General features: G+C 40.7%; 1 protein-coding gene across 1 annotated transcript in view; it reads left to right on the forward strand.

Annotated features, from left to right (window-relative positions):
* Window positions 1–15618, forward strand: part of MYO3B (myosin IIIB) — a 482619-nt gene that overhangs the window by 154534 nt on the left and 312467 nt on the right. The window contains exon 8 of the mRNA XM_063595441.1: window positions 2008–2073. Coding sequence (XP_063451511.1) covers window positions 2008–2073 — 66 coding nt within the window. The remainder of the gene's footprint in view (window positions 1–2007; window positions 2074–15618) is intronic.

Consider the following 15618-nt stretch of genomic DNA (forward strand, 5'->3'; position numbering starts at 1 on the left):
TCCTTTGTCTCTGATCCAGCAGAAGGGGGGAAAAATTTAACTGCTATTCTTTCTGGGTAATACACAGATAATTTACAGGTTTTTGAATTATAAGATATGAAGGGTAACTAAATTCATATGCAGAACAGATAAATCATCTCCTTCCTCTAATCATTCTTCCTTCTCATCTTATCCTTCCCCCCTGCTCTCTCTTCAGATCCAAAAGATCATATATAGTCTAGCCTCAACAAATTAGGTTTTTTGGACTGACTATGCTTTTTTACATCCTTGTGTCTTGGTACATATTGTTTTCTGAGCCTAAAATGGCTTCACTCTCCTTCTCTATCTTGAAAAATCCAATCTAATTTTCAGGAGCCAGCTCAAGTTTATCTTCTTTATAAAGTCTTTTGAGACTCCCTAGATTGAGTAAGCAGCATCTTAATTATTCTACCCACATATGGTGCTTGTGCTTCTAGTATATCACTTATCATATTATGTTCTAATCATATGGTAGGAAAATACTCGGAAGGGTTATCTGACTGAGGATTAGACTCAGCTGCATGTACCAGTGGCTTGAAGAAGATGGAAGTTTATTTCTCTCTCTTAGTAAGGAAGATTAGGGGGAAGCAGACTAGAGCTGGTCTGGCAGCTTTGCAATGTCATAATGAATCCAGTTTTCTATCTGTTTGCTTTGTCGTATTCAGCTCATAGTTTTCACTTTCAAGTTCATCTGATGTCCACAATGGCTGCTCAAGCTCTAGCCATCATACCCATGCTCTAAAAAGAAAGAAGGGGGAAGGAGAAGAATGGCATGTCTCCCCTCTTTTAAGGAGACTTTCTGGAAATACCATATAATACTTCTATTTATATATCATTGACTAGAACTTGGTCACAGAACCACATCTAGCCGTAAGGAACTCAAGAAATTGTAATCTTTATTACGGCAGCAGTATGCTGAAATAAAAATTGTACTATAAGAAATGAGAAGATAATGGATATCGAGGGGCAAATTGCGATCACATTATCTGATGTATATTTATTTCTGGTAATTCTTGCTGCTTCCCATTCCTCTGCCTATTGAATCTGAGCAATCCATGGCTTTAGGAAGCAGTTAGAATCAAGGTAAAATCAAGGATCACATATGATGGCTTTAAAATTTACAGCCATAATTCATGTGTGCAGAACTGTCACTTTCTTCATTTTCTGAACTTGAGTTGCCGACAAGCCCTTATTTCCATGTATTGCTAGAAAAAAGTCTCATCATAAAGGTAATATAGTCACTTCTGTTTTGAAATCAGATCTCTTTGTGGTATTCAATCAAATCAGGGCTGTTACCCCATCCCCACCCCTCTTTTTTTTTGCCCTCTCACCAGGAGGTGGTCTGCTTACCTAAAGTTCTTTCTGCCATTCTCTCATTCTCTCGGACATCCAATTATTAGGTATGGTATATGTCTGTCTCCTTCTCTACCCAGGAACTTCACGGAGTCTGGGACATTGTTTTGACTGTCTGACTTTCTCCAGTGCTTATTGCAGAAGTTGATACATAGGAGATAGTTAAAAATGTGACTATGAATTTATGAGTACACTTTAAATGCATCACATATTTAATTCAAATGGTACCATAATGATCTGAAAATCCTGTACAATTAAAAGTCTCTTTCACTAAAGCCCCTAGCACTATGTTTAGAGCGTTCTTATAGCACTAATAATCCTCAGCTCTGTTATAGTAGTTTGTGTGCTTGCCTCACCCCTCATTAGGGTGTCTGCTTCTTAAAGAATGTTCCTGATCTTTGTAACTTTCACAGGTCCTGAGAAGGCCAGGGACATAGTAGGTCTTCAGTCAATGAAAATGAATGACTACAGGAATAAGGGTTGGCACTTTATAATCTACCACTAAAAAATGACTCTCATATGAGAACAAACAGATTTTATTAGAGCCATTTAGAATGATATCAATAAAAACAAGTTGATATTTTGCCTTTAATGAAACTCTTCTTTTTTAAGAAAAAATTGCTGTTATTTTTTCAGAAATCCTCCACCTACTTTACTTCATCCAGAAAATTGGTGTGAAGAATTCAACCACTTTATTTCACAGTGAGTATTTCTTCCACTAAAAATTGCCCATCTAGCAAGGCCTTGAGCAGTGATTGGAGAAATCCAGGCTGTGGAATTTACTTGACACTAGAGGTTGTTATGCCTGTTAGCACGTTATGACTCAGGGTTTGTTCTAGTAAATGATAGAAGATGCCTTTGCAAGATGTGAAAAGTAAGGCGTTCCATTTGACTCTCAGTTATAATAAGTCCTTCTTATCATATGGGTCACATTTATCTGAGAACCTACTTTGTCTTAGGGCAAATATTGACAACTTGTCATGTTTAATGGGGAGAGATGAAACATCTAAAAATCTGATGCCCACATTAGGACCAAAGAGAAGACAGAAGGTAGCAGCCTCCAACAGAGTTTTTGCAGTGTGAAAGTTGGGCTTGCTCTAGGATCTGTGGCATGGGAACAAGGGTCCAGTTTCCAAGATGATTGAGGGACAAAGTAGAATCTCAGGCTTGGGGTACCAAGGTAAGGTATCCCAGCCCAGGCTCAAGGTATGAGGAACAAAATGAAGGCCAAGATGATGGTGTGACATACCTGGTAGGAGCTATGTCACTAGGCAAGTATTGCTGGGACTCAGACAGGAGCAGAATCAACAGTGAAACCAATAGTGGCTCAGTGCTGGGGTCATGGGCTTTTGGACCACACTGGTCCTAAGTCTGAGAAAGATACTCAGACTACTGGAGGAGGTTACAGGGCCCCAAGCTAGGGGCCTGGTGAATTGAGGGGACAGGAATCTAGACCAGGCATTACCAACCATACCAAGGCAGAGGAGCTTGGAAGAAGTACTGTGGGATCTAGTATATGAAACAAGGTGTTCAGAGGTCGTGGGAGGAGAAAAGAAGTGACCAAAATAGCTGACAAATAAGAAGTGGGGAAGGGTCAACACAAAGTTTTCTAATTTATGCCTCTGTGCAAACTTAGCTTTCACAAAGAAGCCAGGCAATAAAGCAAAGTGGGTCTTTTGATCATCTTCCTTAATAAATCACAATACAGATCAACAATCTCTTATCCGTATTTCCAAAATCCAAAGAGCTCCGAAAGATAAAAGTTCTTTTGTAGTTGAGTCATTTAGCAGCAAAACCTAACCTTATGTGAACTGATTTGATGGTAACATATGACCTTAACTGTGAGGCTATTTATAGTTGTTATTCATCTTACTTGATGTGAATATTCATGTGTTTGGCAGCAGATATATTTGTTTGATTATAGTGTGCTGCCCCAGATCCTGCTGGGGCTGTTACATAATATACAGTAAATGTACCAGTTTACCTTTGTAAAATTTGATAAAATTCTGAATTCCAAAATACATTTGGCTCCAGGGGGTTTGTGTAAACAGCTATGAACCTATATTTCAGTTTCATTTTCATTTCAAATGTAGTATAGTTCAGGGTCCCTGAATTTGTTTGCTTGTCCTATCCCTCCTGGACTTTTGCCATGTTCCTCAGGAAAGGGGAGTGGAAAAGAACTCAAAGACCCCTACTAAGAAAGACTGTGTTGGAACATGACCATGAAGTTGAAGGTCAGGGGTGGAGGGTATCTCGTTGCCCCTTTAGCCCCACGTTGACATTTTTGTCCTGGCTGCAGAATGCACTAGGAGCAGCCACCAGTCAAAGGTGATGGTGTCAGGCCATGTTGAGAGGAAAAACAGATACTTGTAGGAGGGATGATGCTCACATAAGAGCAGTGGAAGAGCCACTTCCAGAGGTTTGGGACCCAAAAGAGTAAGTGGAGGGAACTAAAGGGCTGAAGACATGCTGGTAGCTTGGGACCACATTTCAGACCACCCCCAAGGAAACAAATCTGGGAACTAAGGTTCCAGTGATTTTGCTGGTAAAGGCCGGATCCAAAGATTTTTCCTTTTCATTTCATTGCCGCACACAGATACCCTTGATTGACCTTGTCTAAGCTGTTGTCCTAGAAAAATCCATTACATATTCACTAATATGCCTTCCCATACCAAACTCTCCTGATGCCTCTAAAAATGTGACTTGACTCACAAAACTTTGGCTTCTGTATACTTTTTCAAGAGTATGTTCGTAATCATAAACTAAGCACAGTATTCCTTGGATGGATTTGAGAATAAAGGTACATAATTGATGACAGAGATTGGACTGTACACAATGCAGTTGACTCTTAAACAATGCAGAGGTTGGGGTGCTGACTACCCCCCACCTTGTGAAGTCAAAAATTGCCTATAACTTTTGACTCTCCAAAACCTTAACTACTGATAGCTTACTGTTGACTGGAAGCCTTGCTGATAACATAAACGGTTGATTAATACATATTTTATGTGTTATATGTATTATATACTGTATTCTTACAATAAAGTAAGCTAGAGAAAAGAAAATGTTATTAGGAAAGTCATAAGGAAGAGAAACGTGCTTACTGTTCATTACTTGGAAGTGGATCATAATAAAGGTCTTCATCCTCATCTTTTTCACGTTGAATAGGCTGAGGGGGAGGAAGAAGAGGAGGGGTTGGTTCCGCTGTCTCAGGGTTAGCAGAGGTGGAAGAAAAGCCACGTATAAGTGCATCCGTGCAGTTAAAATCCATGTTGTTCAAGGGTCAACTATGCAGAAATTCCTCCCTAACACTGATAGTTCCTTATGGCAAATCCTATTATATGCCAATTCAAATCTGCTATGTTTTTCCCAATTCTGAGAATTTCAGATGCACTCATTCTGAGTTGCAAAAGGTCTTGAATACTAGAATGGAGGGCTAAACACAGAAAACAATGCCTTTGAGTATGCATACTGTCAGGAGCAAAGCAAAAAGCATCCTGTTGAAATTGCAAGGGAGGGAGAGTCTGGAAAGTTTATAATGAGTCAGGAAGGCAATTAGAAATTAAGTGATTATGTGGTTTATTACTAGTTTAAGATGGAAATATGTCATCAGTCTTCTTTTTGTTTAATGAGTTGTCTTTACAGTTTTTTATTAGTGAAAAATTTTATATAATAGGTGATTATAGATTCCTTCTTGACCTCAGCCCTCCAATCCTGTTTTCCCATAACATCTTAGGTTCTTCAACCATAAATTCTTCTGCAATATTTTTGGGAATATTTCTCAAAATTGGGAACGGATTATTATATTATATATCTTTAAATAGAAGCCTGCCCACCATTCCCAAATAATATACTTTCTTTTTTTTGTTTGTTTGTTTTGAGACAGAGTCTCACTGTGTTGCCCAGGCTGGAGTACAGTGGCATGATCTTGGCTCACTGCAACCTTGGCCTCCCGGGATCAAATGATTCTTGTGCCTCAGCCTCCCAAGTAGCTGAAATTACAGGTGTGTGCCACCAGGACCAGCTAGTTTTTACATTTTTAGCAGAGATGGGGTTTCACCATGTTGGCCGGGTTGGTCTCGAACTCCTGACCTAAAGTGATCTGCCCACCTCAGCCTCCCAAAGTGCTGGGATTACAGGTGTGAGCCACTGAGCCCAGCCCCAACTAATATCCTTTCATTCTGTAGAGGAGACTGCTGACACTAGGCTGCCATTACTCAGCCTATCAAATGCAGTTTGACCAAATGCTGTGCATTATATTTATTCAAATCTCTAATTCAGTATAAACAATGATATTCACTGGGTTTGAAATGTCTATTTAAAAAGAGAGCCTTAGTTTGTTTTTATACTTATCTTGCTCATATTAGGAGTCAAGGGAAAGAAAGATGGAGGATTAAGACCTTCAGATTATAAGCTTTTCATTATTGGAGGGACTGGGCTGGAGAAGATGATTATCTGGTAATTTTAGGAAAAGTTTCCTTTAACCTGAATTATACAGATAATTGCTTCAGTTCCCTTTGTAGACCAAGACATAGTAAATCTAACTGTTTCTCTTTAAAGAATAAATAGGACTAAAAGTTCCTTAACGGCTTTAAGACCTTTAATACTTTGTCCTCATGTGACTACTGAGCCGTAACAGAGTCGATTCAATACTCTAGGTCTTTTTTAGTCCATGCTGGTCACTACCCACCAAAAGATTTCGTATCGACTGCTGCAGGGATCTGAACAAGCTGGTCTGGCTGCAGCCTAGTGATTATAGCTATGTAGACAGGGCACAGGGGTGTGTGTGTGTGCACGTGCATACACGTGTAGGAGGGCCAGGAAGGCAGGAAAGCAGGAGCACTGGGGATGTGGCTTAGTGTGTTTCAGATTTATTTCCAGCCTCCTTAATTTGGAGATAGTAAGAGAGATTTTTTAAAACATCTAAAAGTCTAAAATACTATTAGTAAACCTGTTTGGGGGTTTTAAAAGAAGCATCAGCCTGTTTGGTTCTGAAGCTTTGGTTGTTAGTGATAATCGATTCATTTATATTCATTAGTTATGCGTTTGTCAAAGCATGATTCCTGACAGCTTAGTTATGATAAATTAAATGCAATGCTCACATAAATTCTGCACTGCTTTTTATCCATATGCTAGGACCCTGCTTGATGTGTTTTGTCACCTCTGTAATGTGTGGTTGGCTTTGTAGAGATTTCATTATCAGCCCTTTCCCCTATGACTAAAGCTATTTGCATAACAAGTTTATCTGGTTAAAGTACCAGCCAGACTTCTGCTTTGTCAGGAGGCTCCGTTCAGAAGTAGCCTTTTGATAAGATAAAAATAATTTTCATTTTGTCAACTTCACCTTGGTCCTAATGGATGTCACTTTTCTTTTTAAGTTCAAGCTAATTTCAGGTCTTTGGAATCAACTACAAAAATACTTACCAAGTCATTGTTCACAAGGCATTTGTGAGCTATGCTTTCTCATTTTGCCTCTAAAACTTTAGGGGTTTTATTAGGAATTAAATTTAGGACCTCATCATCAATGGCCCTTGAGCCGATTATTGAGACAATCAAGATGGATTTCTCTTGGTCAAGGGCAATTCCACCAATAGCATCATGGCTGCTCAGCTTTGGATTTAATGATGACTTGAACTACATGGTCACCTGCACATGAACTGTTCTTTCTTGAGGTGGCTGGCTTGGGTAGTATAGGGGAGAAAAAGTAATATCTTTTCATCACCTACTGTGAGGTTAATGGCTGACATTCCTATAACAAAAGACAGATTAACAAGAGAAAAGTGGAACAAATTTATTTAATGTAAGTTTTATGTGACACAGGAGCCTTCACTCAAAAGCCGAGTGAAAACTACTTTTGTGGTTAGGTTTAATGAATGATGGACAGTTGTATAGAAGTATGATTGAACAAAAAAGGCATATGATCTAATGGTAATAAACTGGGGAAAACTTAGCAAGTCCTCAGATTCTTCTCAGCCTCTCTGTGTAACATTTCTTCCTTCTGATTATACGGCAGGTCACCTGTCACATGAGGATCTTCAAGAGAGAGAGGGTGGGAGAAGGTCAGAGGGACCTTTCTGTTTTCGTGGTTTTCTTAATTGTCTTCTGCTTAAAATACTCAGTATGCTGAGGGGCCATATTTTGGGGTAGTATTTCCTGAACTGCATCAGCATCTAGCATACTGGTGTGTCTATTTCTCATTTCTCAGAGTGAGCATTGTGGCTGAGCCCTGCCATTTAGTCATCAAATGTTGAAGCAGCCTTTCCTAGCCCTCTAAATGACATTCAAATGGGTATAAGCAGTTGCCCTGAATGTTAACAAGATAAGATCATTCTGAGCCCTAAAACTACTGAGACTAATGGTCATTTGCATATGTTTATTCTTTAAAAATTGAAACTCAGATCTGGAACATTTGCTTTCACTGTAGGCCTGAATGCTGATAAAGCTAACCATTTTGGGGTGGTTGTTTGCTTGACATTGATTGTATTTTCCTGAAGGCAACAATTCTCAGCTCTCAGCCTTTCTCCATTTTGTGTTTCAAGGCTGCTTAATTCCACATGGCTTTATAGTGTCAATGAACAACACACTTGCAGTGATAAATACTGTAACTCAGTGATTAAGTTCCACAGATATTCTTGGCTATTTACGTCTTGTCGGATTCTCAGGAGGCCATGCAAAGGGTTAATACTTCCTAGAGTAGAAGGATACAATAACCTTTATTTACATTACTTCACAAATTCATAATTTTAATTAAAATGAGCAGTGGTATCTCTAGTGACAGACTCTCTCCATTTTAGATTTATTTAGCCAATGATTAGCTATTATGATTTCTTGAATTAATTAGCATCTCTTGAGCTACAGGGAGTTAGTGAATTAATAAAAACTCATGGAGAAGCTCAAAATTAACACAAAAAATAAGTTAACCCCCCCTAAATTATCCACTCCTCACTTAACATATATTGATCAATATACTTATAAATGCAACTCAAATCCTTTCTTATTTTGAAATATTGGGATTTTGTTTTTCATGAGAAGAACAAATAAAGCTATGTGTGAATTTCAAGGTTATATCTCCCTGAAGAGCGTCTAATTTAGACTACCTAATAGATCTTCTAAACACACCAAGGGCCTGATTTGATCTCACTTATACCCTACTTATAAAGTCACCTGATAAAATCTGATTTTCTCATAGTGTAAACCAGGAAGCAGCTGAGTGTGACTTGAAGTTTAAAACATGGTACCCACATATACCTGGAATATACTAGGAATATATCCTGTCTTCTCAGGAACCATGGTAATGTGAGAGAAATGAAGGTTTAGCCTCATACGAAATAAGAAAAAGGCATAGTAACGTGGGTAATCTAGACTGTTGTCAGCACATCCTGTTTATTTCCTGACAGATGCTGGGTTTAGATCTTGTGAGAAACCAGATCTGTGGCATATGTCATAGATTTTATGTTAGTGCTTGTGGCGCATTATATTAGCTGACTTTTGTAGCTGCTGTGGATTCATTAAGTTATATCTGTACCATTTTCTCCATACTGGCTTTTCTTTCTTCTTTTAAAAAAATTACACTTGATTTTCATACTGTGAATCAAAAAGACTCAGTAATTGAAAAAATAGAAAGTGAGGGTGAGTGCTGCATTGTCTGTGTGTGCTTGTGCCTGGAGGTGGTGGCTCACACATTCGCCTCTCCCCAGAGTGCCGCCTGGATCATCACCAGGAAGAGGCAGCTGTGGAAGAGCTGTGCTATAGTGTGCGTATCCAGCTGTGTCACTTACTGGCTGTGTAATCTTGGAAAAGATATTTAACCTGTCTGACTGCCAGTCCTCAGTTGTCAAATTGGGGCTAGAGTAGTATCGCTGTGAGGATTAAATTACATAATGTATATGTAGCACTTGACAAATAATAATAATAATTAACATATATAACTCTTATGCTAGGCACTGTTCTCTACATGTTGTATAATTTACTTAATCCTCATAATTCCATGAAGTAGTTCTAATATTATTTTATAGAAATTGAGGTAAAAAGAGGCCAAGAGTCCCAAGACCACAGCTAGTAAGTGGTGGAGCTGGGATTTGAACCCCAGAAAACTTGTTCCAGAGTTCACGCTCAACCAGCAGTAGAGGTTATTTTTATTACCCTTTGCATTTGGTCTGTGCTGCTATTCTGAAACTGTGTTTTGAAAGTGGCAATGACTTTCTCTTCTTTGACACCAATGTGCTCTTTCAATCTGTTGTCCACTGTCTCTTTATTTAGACTTCAGCTCACTGACTTCCACAGTTCGGGCCTCTAACACACACACACACACACACACGCACACACACACACACACTCCTCTCCACCCCTTCTCAATGGCAACAGCTCCCTCCACCTGAAAGAACTGGCTGCAACAGGAGTCAAGACAGAGTCAAGCCAGATGTGGTAGGCTTACGACTGTAATCCTAGCACTTTGAGGGGCTGAGGTGGGAGGATCACTTGAGACCGGGAGTTTGAGCCTGGGCAACAAAGTGAGCCTGTCTCTACAAAAAATTTAAAAATTAGCCAGGCATGGTGGTGTGTGCCTGTATAGTCCCAGCTACCAAGGAGGCTGAAGCAGGAGGATCCCCTGAGCGCAGGAGTTTGAGGTTGTAGTGAGCTAATTGTGCCATTGCACTCTAGCCTGAATGATGAAGAGAGACCTTGTTAAAAAAAAAAAAAATCGACTCAGGCTCACCTTCACTTCTTTGCTCTGCAAACAAACCTTCCCCACCTGGCCCAGGTAACACCTTCTCCAAGTTGAGCATCTCTCTCTGCTGTCAGCCAGCCACAGGCTTCTCCATGGGGAAGGAACAGTGGGAAGGAAAATGGGTGTCTGGACACTGAGGGGCAGAATCCACAGTGCTTGGCACCTAACTATGGGAGGAGACAGGTACTACAGAGAGAGAAGAGTTAAACATGACTCCAGTGTTTTCAGCATGGAAACAGGGCTTTTTGGAAAATATATATTGGAGAGATTAAGAGCGTAGGATCTAAAGTCAAATTGTATTCTAGCACTGCTAATTAGATTTTTGGCCTTGAACAAGTCACTTAACTTTTCTGAGCCTCAATTTCCTCATCTGCAAAATGAGAATAATAATGCTTCTATAATAATAACTAGTTGGGATTAAGATCAAGTCTGTATGTAATAGAAAACCCCAAAAACAGTGGGTTTTTCTAACTTTAAAGAGTTAGGCTTTTATTTTTCTCTCACGTGAAATCAGCTGGGGGTTAGGCCACATATGTACTGCTGGTGTGGCAGGGCCACATGGCAGCCACCTGGGCTCCTGCCCTCAGGCTGCCCCACTAAATACGATTTCCATTCCGTGGAACCTCATGGGCCAAGATGACTGCTGGAGTTCTGACATTCACATGCTTATTTTAGTTAGAGAGAAAGAGAAAAAAATGCAAGTCTCCTTACTTTAAGACTCTCTGGGCCGGGCACGGTGGCTCATGCCTGTAATCCTAGCACTTTTGGAGGCTGAGGAAGGTGGATCACAAGGTCCAGGGTTCAAGACCAGCCTGGCCAACATGGTGAAACCCCGTCTCTACTAAGAATACAAAAATTAGCCTGGTGTGGTGGTGGGTACCTGTAATCCCAGCTACTTGGGAGGGTGAGGCAGGAAAATTGCTTGAATCCAGGAAGCAGGGGTTGCAGTGAGCCGAGATCACATCACTGCACTCCAGCCTGGGTGGCAGAGAAAGACTCCGTCTCGGTTGGGGGGCGGGGGGGCGGGGCGGGGCGGGAAGGCTCTCTGGCAGTTTCACACAACGTATCATTAGCTACAACTTTATCACATGGCCACACCTAGCTGCAAAGGAAGCTAAGAAATACAGTCCTCTGACTGGGCAGCAGTGGACTACTGGGGCTCTATCCCTAAGTAAAGGGGAGGGTGTATGGACAGGAAGCAGTCTGCATCATGCTACTTTATAGGGTGACTGAGAGAATTAAGTGAGATACAGAATGAAAGCTCAGCAAATACTAGTGATAAGAATAGTATTATCAAATAAGTAGTATCAAATGACAGTGATGAATACTATAACTCACAATAATGATGCCATCCAAAGAAATGTAAGAGTCAGGAAGGAGAAACTGTAGGGCCCGGGGGGGATGAATCACAACAGAGAGGATCTTGACGAGTAGCCGTCAGGATCCCTCTGAACCCCAGGGCTGATCTGTGGCCTGTGGGGTGAGATGAGGAAAGTAAGGACAAGGTGGGAGCAGTAGTGTGGCCATGTTGACACCTTTCCGGGTCTTTGCCTAAGAGCTGTGGTGTCTTCCTGGTTCAGTGCAAAGCTCCCAGCTTCTTGCCTGCTCTTCCAGTCTCTGCTGCTTCCACTGTGGCGCTTCCACAGGCTCTGGTGCAGAAGGAAATCTGGCTCTGGGTCAGTTAGAATTTTAATTAAAAATGGAAATGCAGTCTCATGTCACCAGTACTACATTCTTTCAGCCCAGTGATGATTTCTGGCAGGGATAAAAATAACAGACATAGCCCTTTGGCACTAATGAAGAAAGGGGTATATGTGTGGGTGTGTTTTAATGAATTAAAAATTTAAAACAGAAAATTTAGATATAATAAGTCATCATAGATTCTGTTGGTCTTATGTGCTTTTGGGCATATGTGTGGCTTCCACTGCCTTCTTAGTATTTTAATTCAGAACTTTCTAGGGTCATCAAATGCATAATATTTAGCTGTCATACCAGGTTAGTGAATGGAGGGGGAAATCTCCTAATTTATTTTTAGTATGAAGGGTATGAAGGGCTATTTAATGATTTTTTGGAATAATAGTTTTATTTAAAAGCCCACATTTTAGTGAATAATGAGAATTTTTGCCGTTAAAAGAGTCCCAAAGCTTGAACCTTCAGGCTCAAGCAGTGCTTCACGCACACATACAGAAACCCTGGCTTCAATCCCCCATGTCATGGGTCGAATTGTGTCCCCTCAAAATTCATATGTTGATGTTCTCATCCTCAATATCTCAAATGGGGCCATTACAGATGTAATTAGTTAAGATGAGGCCATACTGGAGTAGGATGGGCCCCAATCTAGTATGACTGGTGTATTTTAAAATGGGGCAATGTGTACACAGACAAACAGATAAGATCATGTGAAGACTGGAGTTATGCTGTCTTAGGCCAAGAACTACCAGCAGCTAGGAGAGAGACCTGGAACAGATCCTTCCCTAGTACTTCCAGAGGGAGAATAGCCCTGCCGACATCTTGATCTTGGAAGTGTGTCCCTCAGACTGGAGACAACAAATGTCTGTTGTTTAAGTCACTTGGTCTGTGATACTTTATTACAGCAGCCCTAGGAAATTAATACACTCCATGACTGGGTAGTTACAGGACCTTAAGGCATTTGATCTTCCAAGACTTTGTTTCCTAAGCTGTGGGATAGTAATATTCACCCATCTACCAGTGAGGATCAAGTGTACCTTTGAATATTGTAGAGCAAGCTTGTCCAGTCCTCAGCCCATGGTTCTCATGCCACCCAGGACAGCTTTGAATGTGGTCCAACACAAATTTGTAAACTTTCTTAAAACACTATGAGATTTTGTTTTGTGATTTTTTTTTAAAGCTCATCAGCTATTGTTAGTGTTAGTATATTTTATGTGTGGTCGAAGACAATTCTTCCAGTTGGTCCAGGGAAGGCAAAAGATTGGACACCCCTATTGTAGAGCATCACTACAATGTCAAGTATTAATATGACACCATAAAACAATCACTACAATGTCAAGGATTAATATGAAACCATAAAACCATACTGTATTTTCTTCCCTCCCTACCTTCCTTTTTCTCTCTTTCATTTTATTTTTTGTTTAAATATGTATCATACGGGTTTATGTTAAATTCCTCCTCCTGAACCAACTGCACAGTAGTAAAAGTGGGGAATTTCTGTCATCATCAATGATTTGCTGGCCTTTATAGAGGATTTCAGGAACTAAGTATATACTGTACATTCAGATTTCTTGGTAACAGGTATCTCTCCATGAGGAACAAATTATAGAATGAGATGGCCAATTAGTGCCATCTTGCATCCCAGCACTGATCAACTGATCAGCTCCCTGCAATGCTGTGTTAAGGAGGATTCTGACACTGCATCTAGGATAGAGCATCATGATCGCCTAGTGACATTTACTATGGGTCTGAACTGGAGTAATTGTAGCTCATACTTTTGTGGACCTGCAGTTTACATTTCTTTTTAATTATGACCAAGTTCTTTGTTATGTGAAAATCTTTATTCATGGCAAAATTCATTCAGCCAAGGAAAGCAAATTGGCATATGTTCAACTAAATCAGCTGTAGCCTAAAAATACCTGAGAGCTAAAATAAAAGTAGTTGAATAAATTTGGAGTTGTCTGTATGAGGAGTACAGATAATAATATTAACAGTAAGATTGATTTAAAGCTTACTGTCAGATGTTGTGCATCTGACATGGTGAAGTGTACTTTACTTGCATGATTTCAATGAATCCTCACTGCTGCCATATGAAGTAGGTCACTACTCAGATGGGAAGCTGAGTTTCTTATAAATCAAGTGATGGGGGGGGCCAGGTGTGGTGGCTCACACCTGTAATCCCAGCACTTTGGGAGGCTGAGGCAGACAGATCACTTGAGGTCAGGAGTTCAAGACCAGCCTGGCCAACACAGTGAAACCCCATCTCTACTGAAAATACAAAAGTTAGCCAGGTGTGGTGGCATGTGCCTGCAATTCTAGCTACTTGGGAGGCTGAGGCATGAGAATCGCTTGAACCCGGGAGGTTGAGGTTCCAGTGAGCCAAGATCCACCACTGCATTCCTGCCTGGGTGATGGAGTGAGACTGTCTCGAAAAAAAATAAAAAGAAAATAAATCAAGTGATGGACTTTAGGCCTCACAGCTGGCAGAGCTATCATTTAACACCAGGTCTGTGACATATTTCAATGTCTGCTCTGACGCTCATGATGCTAGAGTGTGCATGCGTGAATATGTGTGTTTGAGGTAAAATTCACATAAAATATTAACCATCTTAAAGTGAACAATTCAGTGGTATTTAGTACATTCAGTGTGTGCAACCACCACTTTGATCTACTTCCAGAATGTTTTCATCACGCCACAAACAAACCACACATCCATTAAACAGCTACTCCTCATTTCCTTCTCCCCTCCAGCCCCTGACAAACAGCAATCTGCTAGATTTACCTATTTTGGATATTTCATATAAATGGAATCATACAATAGGTGACTCCTTTTTCTTAGTAAAATATTTTTGGCCAGGTGCAGTGGTTCACACGTAGCACTTTGGGAGGCCAAGATGGGTGGATCATTTGAGCCCCAGAGTTTGAGACCAGCCTGGGCAACATAGCAAGACATTATTTCTGTGAAAAAATTAAAGCAAAATATAATGTTTTTAAAGTTCATCCATGTATCAGTACCATGTATCAGTATTTCATTCCTCTTTATGGCTACATAATATTGTGTTGTTGTTGTTGTTGTTGTTGTTGTTGTTGTTGTTGTTGTTGTTTTGAGATGGAGTCTCACTCTGCCACCCAGGCTGGAGTACAGTGGCACAATCTCGGCTCACTGCAACCTCTGCCTTGCGGGTTCAAGCAATTCTCCTGCCTCAGCCTCTGGAGTAGCTGGGATTACAGGTGCCTGCTACTACGCCTGGCTATTTTTTGTATTTTTAGTAGAGATGAAATTTCATCATGTTGGCCAGGCTGGTCTCGAACTGCTGACCTCAGGTGATCCTCCTACCTCGGCCTCCCAAAGCGCTGGGATTACAGGTGAGAGCCACCATGCCCAGCCCATATTGTGTATATTTTGAGGCAGAATATCAATATCCTATGTACCTCTTTCACCTGGAAATATGAAGAAAACCCAAGTCTGGCTACTCAGACACCTCCTCCATTTCCCCATGTCATTCTCCACATGGTGACATGGATGACCACACTGCTAAAATATCAGGTGCTCTCCCTCTCCCTGGATATGGAGTGTTTGGACATGGTCTTCTGCCCTCCTGATGCATGAGGCCAAAGCGCCCACAGGCTCTAGATGTAGGAGAGCTGGCTATAGCTTAGTATATGTGCTTTCCCTAATCCACTTCTAATTTGGGGTAGTAGTTTTGTTATCTGGCTTTTTCTGGCTACCCAGAACATTCCATCTTATAGGGGCCAAGTGTTTCTGGGTGATGATTCAGACCTCTGCTCCAACTAGAGCAGCAGCTTTCATAATACTCTCCCTGGATCTCATC

This window comes from Pan paniscus, chromosome 13 (assembly GCF_029289425.2).
Source record: "Pan paniscus chromosome 13, NHGRI_mPanPan1-v2.0_pri, whole genome shotgun sequence".
Taxonomy (NCBI): domain Eukaryota; kingdom Metazoa; phylum Chordata; class Mammalia; order Primates; family Hominidae; genus Pan; species Pan paniscus.